Here is an 11,724-nt window from a genome sequence, read left to right as displayed (position 1 = left end):
TTAAAAGCCTGGCCAAATTAACAGCGACAAGACAATTCTCAATGAACAATTTGTGCCAACATTTGAACATGTTATTATACTTCACAGATAATCAATGGGTGTTACTGTACTACCAGGCTTAATTATTAATTTGCTCATACCTATGTAAACACTGCAAATTGGTTGGTTGACAAGATTGTTTCAAACTTTAAGGTGACCTTGCTTTTTTATATTCCAGAAAGTTGATTAGTTTTAAATTATGTTTGCAAATGTTGAAGGCAGATTGATATAGTCTGTACTTTAGCACATAAAAACGATGAATTTGCTTCAATTTTCCAACTTTAAATCTGACCCTGTCTGCTGTGTTCACTAGTACTGGCTTTGGTGCTTAATTATGAACCATGGTGGGTGGTGCATGGGATGTAAACCATAAGTAGCATCAGGACTAAGAGTTTGAAATTAATGCATGCATGAATGAGTTATATGCTCAGATCACAAGGTGTGGTTTTTACTTCAGAAGCACTACTCCTGATTCATGTTTTATTTTTAGCACATTTGCAATTTTTAAACTACATTTTAAATGACATGCCTGGCAGATCCGTTCTTTTTTTAACCGGAGTTTATTTTATGTCTTGCTGCTTTAATAGTGACTCAGTGGTAGCACTCTCACCTCTGTGTCAGAAGGCTGTGGGTTCAAGTCACAATCCAGAGACTCGAGCACAAAATCTAGGCTGACACTCCAGTACAATACTGAGGGAGTGCTGCACTGTCGGAGGTGTCCTCTTTCCGATGAGATATTAAACCAAGGCCCCGTCTGCCCTGTCAGGTGGACGTAAAAGATCTCATGGCATTATTTCAAAGAAGAGCAGGGGAGTTCTCCCCAGTGTCCAGGACAATATTTATCCCTCAACCAACACCTAAAAACAGATAATTTGGTCATTATCACGTTGCTCTTTGTGGGACCTTGCTGTGTGCAAATTGGCTGCTGCGTTTCCTACATTACAACAGTGACTACACTTCAAAAGTACTTAATTGGCTGCAATGCGATTTGGGCTATCCTGAGGTTGTGAAAGGCACTATAGAAATGCAAGTCTTTCTTTTTAAAATAGTCTATCAGCAAGATAGGGATGTTGGGATCTCGGTCTGAGTTTGTGTGAAGACTGATGAGGAAAGAGACATCAAGTTACAGAATGTGGCAGAAATAAGGATTAAATGATCAACAGAGCAAGAGCAGATTAAAGAGATAAGTGTAAAGAATTCAGGAGGTGAGACTGAAGGAGGACTAGTACGAGATAGGCCTTAAACAGGTCCTGAAGAGGCTGGAAAAGTGAGATGACTTAAATAAAGGATTTGGTTTACATGATTATTTGGTGAAGGAATGTGCAGACACAAACAACATTTTCATCCAGCATCAAATAGATTTAACCTTAGGTAGGGTAGATATGATTTTGAAATTGGTTTCAGCTGTTTGTACTGAAAAATGGTTCCTTTGTCTGTGTTAAGGGAGTGGTCAATCAATGGTCATAAAACTGAAACGGAGTTAAGATAGAGGCTGACTTCCTTTACTCCACTCCCAGCTGAAGGATTGGAGAAAAATTGGCAATGTGACCAGGCTAGGTTGTTTGATCTGTAAATTAACCAGGATGCAGAAACTCTGTCACAGGACACAATCAAATTATACAGGTCTAAACATTAATAGATTTTCAAGGCCGTGGTGAAGTGTGAATATCTACTCATCAAGTGATTCTCTGCATAGGATACTTCATTGAACTTGATTGACAGTTCTTTATTCAGATGCCTTTGGCCTGGAATATAGAATGGAGATGTCTTATCTCGAATTTCAGTTCAGTCTAATAGACAGCTGGGCTCTGTGCAGTGGATGGAAATTTCATACCATCACATCCAACACATTACAAAGTCTTTAACTGTTTCATCCAAAAGTCTTTTTGTGTACAGAATTGTGTAAGAAATACATTCTAGAAAATGAGGTTTTAATCCCCTGTGCACTGATGCTATCTTCATTATTTTCTAAGCATTTGTGCAATCAATAATTTGCATGTTTTATTCCTTCTATGCAATTATCTTAGTTGTAAATAAATCTATTCCTTTTACCATGAACATAATGGTCCGACATTGTGGCATTTACCACCTCTTGGAGAAGACTGGAGAAAGTGGCAGGCGTCCCATTTAAACTGATGGCCTTCTACCATAAAGGGGTAATTGATAGTCCAGGAGTGCACCAGCTCACTCACAGCACATATAAAGGTGCAAATATTAGCTTATAGCAAGCACACACAGTCTGTTTAGGGAAACTGTCTCTGCTGCAAGCACAAGATAAAAATGTTGGGAGAAAGCCTAACCTTAACAATGGGTGATGAATAGTGGAAGTGGAACCATCTTTCAATGTAGTTGTATTTAATCATTAATGTAGACAAAGCATTGCTGGACAAGTCAAGCTGGGAGTAAAACTAGTGTCAATTGAAAAATAAACAACAGGAATAAACTACACAGGGGGTCCAAGTTATGTATTAAAACAATTTAGACAAGTAGAAATTTTTTAATTTTTTAAAAAAGGGGCCTGGGTGCCATATTGAATTATCCTTTCACCTGTGGAAAGTGAGCTTTAATTGATAGGATGAACATCTCTATCTGCCAACTGTACAAATTGTATAAGAAATTAATCTGTATAGTTTCATCCCAGTTGGCACTAGGGGCAGGGGGAAGGAAAGAGAGAATGGCATGTAGACAGCTACATCTTGCACACTGGTGCCAACTGCAAAAACCCTAGAACCACCCCAGCTGAGAACAGTGGGGTGGGGGGCAGGCAACTCATCGCCCTTCCAAGAATAAACCAGCACCTCCTCCTCCTCCTCTCTTAATATGGTTACATTATGAGACGAATTATACCGGCTATACTGTTACCATGTAAGGCACTGGTCAAATCTTGTGCAACAAAAATTAAGCATTTTTTTTGGTCTAGTCTTAGCTTTGTACCTTTAACTTGGTCATAAGGACCTTGGCTTTCCAATCGTAATATCAAGGGTAACCCATTCATTCTAACTTAGTTCCTATATTACAACACTTCAAAAAGTACTTCACTGGCTGTAAAGCGCTGAGGTGTCCTGGGGTCATGAAAGGTGCTATATAAATACAAGTCTTTCTTTTTTCTTCGTTACGGTCGTTTTTACAATCAGAAAATCTAGGCCATAGAGTTTAATAACCAGCTGCTCGATACAAATGTGTGTATTTGTTGGGCGTCTCCAAACCTTGACAGAGGACCCATGCCACATTCGAACAAACACATTCTGTGTGATTTGCCTTTGTTAAATGTGTGACTGACAATTACTTTTGAATGTAGCTAGTGAAGTTCAGGGAGCTCTGGCAATTGTTTTCAGGGATATTTAACAAACTCAATCAGTTGAGTTGAGTCAGGTCATTTGGAACCTTCAGAGAAATCGGTTCATCCAGTTTAGCTCCACAGAATGAAAGATTACAAGTAAAGAATACTGTGTGTAGAAAGGCTAAATTCAAAATAATAGCTTAGCCTCTAGATTTCAACCATTTATTGTTCTTTCGTTCAAGGAGCTGGTTATTATACATACACACACACCTATACATTTATATAGTCAGTTATTTATCTATTGTTCAAAAAAATGCACTCGTGGTCTACTGCTCTGAGAGGATGTAAGAATGGTCCAGTGCAGGCATAGAGCAGATTCTATAGCTAAAACAATTACAGAAAGGTTTTCTATTCATTGTACTAGGCTCCCTTTCAAAATCTTACCTGGATATCAGGGCCAGTGAAGATACTCTCCAGACTCACTTATAAGAGCAATTTAAAACACAGAAACCAAACTACTTAGAGTTGGAATGGCAGAAAGGACCCAAGATGTAACACCCCATCTGGACTACAGTGTGCAAGATCTGGTCTTACTGCAAGGATATTATTGCCCTTGATGATATAAAGACGATAAACACAGATGACTGAAGCATGAAGAATTTATTGTTATGATGAAAGGTTAAGGAAGTTGAGCTTGTTATCTTTGGAAAAGAGATTTCAAGGTAACTTAAGTGTTCAAGATCATGAAAGGATGCTGATAAAAGCAAACTATTCATTGTGGGGAAGGATTCGAATACCAGGGATCACAATTTAAAAATTAGTCAGTTAGGTATGCAAAGGAAAGTCAGGCAGAACTTCTTTACCCAAAGTAATAGATTTGAGGAATAGGCTACTAGGGAAGGCCACTGCAACAGACAATATAATGGGTTTAACAGGCAATTAGATAGCTTCTATAGAGAGAAGGATTTGAAGAATACTTAAGAACAGGTAGGTGGATTGATCTTTCAATAAGAGGTGGGCTTGTTAGGCCTAGTGGACTTTTCCTAAAGGTTATCCTCGGAGATTGAATGAAAAATAACTATAACTTATAACAGGGGTGCGGCTAGATAGTATGTCATGTCGTGCTCACCATTACAGGTTTCTAGATTCATCTAGAAAATATCATAGAATCATAGAAAGGTTACAGCACGGAAGGAGGCCATTCAGTCCATCGAGTCCGCGCCGGCTCAACGTAAGAGCAATCCAGCTAGTCCCACTCCCCCGCCCTTTCCCCGTAGCCCTGCAAATTTTTTCCTTTCAAGTACTTATTCAGTTCCCTTTTGAAGGCCATGATTGAATCTGGCCTTCAAATGGGAACTGGATAAAACATGGCCAAGCGATCAAGCAAACAACCTGCCGATGATCTTATGCATCTTATGCTTATGAATGGCAGATTGAGCCACGCCTAGGGACAGATCCTTGGACCTACTCGTCCTGTGTGGCAAATAGACAAAAATGAACACTGTGGAGGGAAAGTGCTCCAGAAAGTCTAAATGCAGCTTCTTCAAAATAATGAAACAGGGGCTGCAGTCTCTGGCATATAAATGTGCAACACAGAAAGCTCCTTGCTCCAAAACAGGCATGTGGCAGGGTGGCATCAGCCTTGACTCAGTGGTAGCACTCCCACCTCCGAGTCAAAAGGTTGTCAGTTCAAGCCCCACTCCAGAACTTGAGCACTAGCCTGACATGTCAGTGCAGTACTGAGGGAGTGCTGCATTGTCCGACATGCTGTCTTTTGGATAAAATGTTATACAGAATCCCAATCTGCCCTCTCAGGTGGATTTAAAAATCCCATGCCATTATTCGAAGAGCGGGGGAGTTCTCCCGGTGTCCTAGCTAATAGTCATCCCTCAACCATTATCCCTCAACCATTACCCCACAAGCAGATTAACTGGGTCATTTATCTCAGCTGTTTGAGGGACCTTGATATGCGCTAACTGGCTGCTGCATTTGCCTACATAACAATAGTGACTATATTTCAAAAGTAATTAATTTGCTGTCAAGCACTTTGGGACGTCCTGAGAATGTGAAAGGTGATATATAAATGCAGGTTCCTTCCTTGTTTGCACAGTGGTGCACGTACTTGTTAGAGGTCACTGTGCCATGCACTGCAAAGTGCTGGTGGTTCTGGAAAGAATGCATAAATGCAAGGTCATTCACTAGAAACACCTGCACTCAGGTCAGTGAAGGAACTCACCACCCCAGGTGTATCCTGAGTGGAGATGAAGGCTAGCAGAGGAAGAGAGAAGAGATAAAAGGAGAAAATATCGATATTTAGTACTCACGCACCAGGCCATGGCCAGCAATAACCTTGGGGGGGAAAAATGACAAAGACTGCTGAAGTCAAGGTGCAGAACAGGATCAGCCTTGCACTGTTGGTGACTCATGCCAAACCTGATTTAAGAGATCTTGCAAATGCAAAAACCAAAATGTCCCACTGCTCATCTTGTCAGTTCATCACCTTAATAAGCAGGATACTGATTTACGAGTGGAGTCAAATGGAAGCTCTCTTCAGCATTATTAAAGGCAAACTAAAATATTTCGATGCTCTATAGCTGGCAATGTATCAATCAAATAAAATCTTCAATAAAAATTTTTTTTTTTTAAAAAATGGGATTAATAATTTGGTTTGTACAAAAGAAATTTTGAAGTATTCCAAGGCAAACTCAAACAATAGCAGTGCTCTTTTTGCCCACAATATTCTAAATCAATCGTAGAAAAGTTGATCCAAGTGTAGTTTGAAAACTGATTTAGGGTGCATTCACACTGTAACCCTGTGGTGTTGGCATGAAGCACTTTTGCTTTCTCACCGATCCTGCAGCTATAGTGTCACTGCAGCCTGAATCAAGGCCTGACCAAAAAGAAACGAGACTTCCCAGAGGAGGCAGTCACTCTGTTTTGCTTCAGAGGGCCCTCACACCCAATTCACACTCCACAAGGTTAGCACTGCTGTGAAGCCAAAACCACTACATGCACCCTTAGATGAACAGTGCAACAGCCTTTGAATTCTGAATGCCACTAGCAACCTGAAACATACATTTTTCAGCAAAGCACAAAATTCCGAGGGTGATGGTCTACAAAAGTAATTGGTCTACCAATTACAGAATTAGGAAAAGGCCACCACACTTGGTTTAGCTTTAATTTTTAAAAGGAAGTGAAAAATTTGCTTTGCCTGTTGCCAGGATACCCAGAGCCTATTTGCAAAATGTAACGTTGACAATGAGATTAGTTTGTGTTCTCAGCTTAATAGTCAACCAATTTGGTTCACTTCTTCTTCGACGGTATCTGCTACCATGTTCAGTCGGCAGCTCCGTAGGACTTTTACCAGCATATCCACAGTGGCATCTTCTCCTTTCACCCTCTGCCACTCTCTCAGTGCCTGCAGAATCTGTTCCCGCATGTCAGATGGATATCTATATTGAATTTGCTGAAGTAGTGCTTCTTTATGCCCAAGTTTTCTTGCGAACATCCGCCAGTCTTTTCCAATGTTACTACAAATTACTTCAAATGCAGCTTCCAGACGTTCTAGAAAATAAAGCAAAACTCAGTTTTGAACTAAAGAAATCATGATTTCAAGCTTAGCAACAGCTGACAGCTTCTTATTAATCCACACGACAAGTTTAGCTTTGGTGTAAAGCAGTGTAAATCGTGGTGGGGGGGAATTTAACAATGGTGTTCTATAATTCTGCACCAAATTAAATAGCTTATTTACAATCAATGCCTCTCAGAATTTTCAAGACCTGGATCATTTACACCTTTCCCTGACCCCATGCCATCAATCTTCTCTTCACTGAACACTTGAATTTTGGCTTTCACCCTCCACAACTTAAAGAACTGGCATTTATATCGCACCTTTCACAACCTCAGGATGGCCCAAAGCACTTTATAGCCAATTAAGTACTGTTGTAATGTAGGGTACAGTAGCACAGTGGTTACGTTACTGGACTAATAATCCAGAGTCATGAGTTCAAATCCTGCCATGGCAGCTGGGGAATTGAAATTCAATTAATTAAATAAAATCTGGAATTAAAATACTAGTATCAGTAATGGTGGCCACGAAACTACCGGATTGTCGTAAAACCCATCTGGTTCACGAAATGTCCTTTAGGGAAGGAAACCTGCCGTCCTTACCCTGTCTGGCCTATATGTGACTCCAGACCCACAGCAATGTGGTTGATTCTTAATTGCCCTCTGAAATGGCCTAGCAAGCCACTCAGTTGTAAAATCTCACTAAAAAAAGTCATAATAAGAATAAAACCAGATGGACCACCCGGCATCGGACCACTAGGCACCGGACACAACAAAGGCAAACCAAGCCCAGTCGACCCTGCAAAGTCCTCCTCACTAACATCTAGGGACTTGTGCTAAAATTGGGAGAGCTGTCCCACAGACTAGTCAAGCAACAGCCTGAAGTAGCCATACTCACAGAATCATACCTTTCAGCCAATGTCCCAGACTCTTCCATCACCATCCCTGGGTATGTCCTGTCCCACCGGCAGGACAGACCCACCAGAGGTGGCGGTACAGTGATATACAGTCAGGAGGGAGTGGCCCTGGGAGTCCTCAACATTGACTCCGGACCCCATGAAATCTCATGGCATCAGGTCAAACATGGGCAAGGAAACCTCCTGCTGATTACCACCTACCGCCCTCCCTCAGCTGATGAATCAGTCCTCCTCCATGTTGAACACTTGGAGGAAGCACTGAGGGTAGCAAGGGCACAGAATGTATTCTGGGTGGGGGACTTCAATGTCCATCACCAAGAGTGGCTCGGTAGCACCACTACTGATCCAAGCTGGCCGAGTCCTGAAGGACATAGCTGCTAGACTGGGCCTGCGGCAGGTGGTGAGCGAACTAACACGATGGAAAAAAAACTTACTTGACCTCGTCCTCACCAATCTACCTGTCGCAAATGCATCTGTCCATGACAGTATTGGTAGGAGTGAACACCGCACAGTCCTCGTGGAGACGAAGTCCCGTCTTCGCACTGAGGACACCATCCAACGTGTTGTGTGGCACGACCACCGTGCTAAATGGGATAGATTCAGAACAGATCTAGCAGCTCAAAACTGGGCATCCATGAGGCGCTGTGGGCCATCAGCAGCAGCAGAATTGTATTCCAGCACAATCTGTAACCTCATGGCCCAGCATTTTCCTCACTCTACCATTATCAACAAGCCAGGGGATCAACCCTGGTTCAATGAGGAGTGTAGAAGAGCATGCCAGGAGCAGCACCAGGCGTACCGAAAAATGAGGTGCCAACCTGGTGATGCTACCACTGAGGACTACATGCATGCTAAACAGCGGAAGCAACATGCTATAGACAGAGCTAAGCGATTCCACAACCAACGGATCAGATCAAAGCTCTGCAGTCCTGCCACATCCAGTCGTGAATGGTGGTGGACAATTAAACAACTAATGGGAGGAGGAGGCTCTGCAAACATCCCCATCCTCAATGATGGCGGAGTCCAGCACGTGAGTGCAAAAGACAAGGCTGAAGCGTTTGCAACCATCTTCAGCCAGAAGTGCCGAGTGGACGATCCATCTCGGTCTCCTCTCGATATCCCCACCATCACAGAAGCCAGTCTTCAGCCAATTTGATTCACTCCACGTGATATCAAGAAATGGCTGAGTGCACCGGATACAGCAAAGGCTATGGGCCCCCGACAACATCCCGGCTGTAGTGCTGAAGACTTATGCTCCAGAACTAGCTGCGCCCCTAGCGAAGCAGTTCCAGTACAGCTACAACACTGGCATCTACCCGACAATGTGGAAAATTGCCCAGATATGTCCTGTCCATAAAAAGCGGGACAAATCCAATCCGGCCAATTACCGCCCCATCAGTCTACTCTCAATCATCAGCAAAGTGATGGAAGGTGTCGTCGACAGTGCTATCAAGTGGCACTTACTCACCAATAACCTGCTCACCGATGCTCAGTTTGGGTTCCGCCAGGACCACTCGGCTCCAGACCTCATTACAGCCTTGGTCCAAACATGGACAAAAGAGCTGAATTCCAGAGGTGAGGTGAGGTGAGAGTGACTGCCCTTGACACCAAGGAGCCCTAGTAAAATTGAAGTCAATGGGAATCAGGGGGAAAACTCTCCAGTGGCTGGAGTCATACCTAGCACAAAGGAAAATGGTAGTTGTTGTTGTTGGAGGCCAATCATCTCAGCCCCAGGGCATTGCTGCAGAGTTCCTCAAGGCAGTGTCCTAAGCCCAACCATCTTTAGCTGCTTCATCAATAACTTTCCCTCCATCATAAGGTCAGAAATGGGGATGTTCGCAGATGATTGCACAGTGTTCAGTTCCATTCGCAACCTCTCAGATAATGAAGCAGTCCGAGCCCGCATGCAGCAAGACCTGGACAACATCCAGGCTTGGGCTCATAAGTGGCAAGTAACATTCACGCCAGACAAGCGCCAGGCAATGACCATCTCCAACAAGAGAGAGTCTAACCACCTCCCCTTGACATTCAACAGCATTACCATCACCGAATCCCCCACCATCAACATCCTGGGGGTCACCAGTGAGCAGAAACTTAACTGGACCAGCCACATAAATACTGTGGCTACAAGAGCAGGTCAGAGGTTGGGTATTCTGCAGTGAGTGACTCATCTCCTGACTCCCCAAAGCCTTTCCATCATCTACAAGGCACAAGTCAGGAGTGTGATGGAATATTCTCCACTTGCCTGGATGAGTGCAGCTCCAACAACACTCAACAAGCTTGACACCATCCAGGACAAAGCAGCCCGCTTGATTGGCACCCCATCCACCACCCTAAACATTCACTCCCTTCACCACCAGCGCACCGTGGCTGCAGTGTGTACCATTCACTGGATGCACTGCAGCAACTCGCCAAGGCTTCTTCGACAGCACCTCCCAAAACCACAACCTCTGCCACCTAGAAGGACAAGAGCAGCAGGCACATGGGAACAACATCACCTGCACTTTCCCCTCCAAGTCACACACCATCCCGACTTGGAAATATATCACGGTTCCTTCATCGTCGCTGGGTCAAAATCCTGGAACTCCCTTCCTAACAGCACTGTGGGAGAACCTTCACCACACGGACTGCAGCGGTTCAAGAAGGCGGCTCACCACCACCTTCTCAAGGGCAATTAGGGATGGGCAATAAATGCCGGCCTCGCCAGCGACGCCCACATCCCATGAACAAATAAAAAAAAATTGTGACAGCCAATTTACACACAGCAAGATCCCACAAACGGAAATGAAGTAACGACCCAGATATTGTTAGTTGACAGATAAATATTGGCCAGGACTCCTGCTCTTCTCCAAAATCGTGCAACAGAATCTTTTACAGCCACCTGTGAAGGCAGGCGGGACCTCGGTTTAACATCCCATCCGAAAGACGGCACCTCTGGCAGTGTAGGAATCCCTCAGTTCTGCACTGAAGTGCCAACCTAAATTATGTGCGCACGTCTCCGGAGTGGACTTGAACCCACCACCTTCTAACTCAGAAGTGAGAGTCAACGCTGACACCTTAGCCCTCCAAATCCCCAAAATATCATCCAATCTGCTCTTCTCAGAACCCTCTCCAACAGATCGACAACCACAATTTGCATTTATATAGCGCCTTTAACCCCCCCCCTCCTCCTCTCAAACCCCTTTTACCTGTGTCTGCTCCCACTTCACACACAGGCTGCTGCAGCTGCCCGTGTCCCCTCTGGAAAGCAGACAGTTGATTCTCAAGGTCGGGCCTTTTGATGTTCTTCAAGAGGACAGACAGAAAGTGGGTGTCTTCAGGGGAGAGCAGGCTGCGCTCCTCCAGCGCCTGGAACAGCTGGTTCCCGCTGGAGATGGTTTCCAGCTGCCTCTTCCCGACACTCTCCTTACACAGGAACTTCAGGCTCTCCAGGTTGTCCGCGGACAGGTCCTGAGAGATGTTGTTGAGCATCGCGTTGAACTCCATCCCCGCCGGGCCCGCCATGTCTCCCCGGACAACCGTTAAACAGGAGGGAAGGAACCTTCTAGACACCGACTCCCAACGGCCGGGATCGGGGCCTGAGCCCGTGGACCCTGACCCCTGACCCTGTCGCTCGGCCCCCGCCGCCCTCGGGGACTGATATTCCCGCTCTTTTAATAAACGGATGACAAGCCCCCGGCCCCCCGGCCCCCCGGCCTCCCGCAAACTCCACACTTCCGGCACCGCCGACTCCCGCTACCGCCCCATCTAGCGGCGCAGCAGTAATGTTGCACCCACCGTCCCCTCTCCTCTCCACTCCCCGCAATGGACAGTGCAATTTAATGCTTGGGAGATGTCAATCATCCAAAGTCATCACTTATTTCCATGTATGTTACACACTTTTAAAAATAGATAAATACCCAGTTTCCTCTTCATCCTTCC

General features: G+C 44.5%; 1 protein-coding gene across 1 annotated transcript; it reads right to left on the bottom strand.

Moving 5' to 3' along the window:
- Nucleotides 1-3,527: 3,527 nt before the first annotated feature.
- On the bottom strand, nt 3,528-11,501 carry fadd (Fas (tnfrsf6)-associated via death domain). Its single transcript, XM_067994141.1, has 2 exons — nt 10,992-11,501; nt 3,528-6,883 (listed from the first exon to the last, which is right to left on the bottom strand). The coding sequence occupies exons 1-2, from the start codon at nt 11,305-11,307 to the stop codon at nt 6,609-6,611; spliced, it is 591 nt and encodes a 196-aa protein (XP_067850242.1). The 5' UTR covers nt 11,308-11,501; the 3' UTR covers nt 3,528-6,608.
- Nucleotides 11,502-11,724: the final 223 nt, after the last annotated feature.

This window comes from Heptranchias perlo, chromosome 12, assembly GCF_035084215.1.
Source record: "Heptranchias perlo isolate sHepPer1 chromosome 12, sHepPer1.hap1, whole genome shotgun sequence".
In the NCBI taxonomy this organism is placed as follows: Eukaryota; Metazoa; Chordata; class Chondrichthyes; order Hexanchiformes; family Hexanchidae; genus Heptranchias; species Heptranchias perlo.
This window is presented reverse-complemented; position numbering and strand designations above follow the sequence as displayed.

What these genes read in the sequence shown, in the direction of transcription:
- fadd (XM_067994141.1), bottom strand. Translation starts at nt 11,307, where the DNA reads ATGGCGGGCCCGGCGGGGATGGAGTTCAACGCGATGCTCAACAACATC. An exon ending in TGAAGTGGGAGCAGACACAG is followed by an intron (nt 6,884 to 10,991) that starts GTAAAAGGGGTT and finishes TTTATTTTCTAG; the next exon opens with AACGTCTGGAAGCTGCATTT.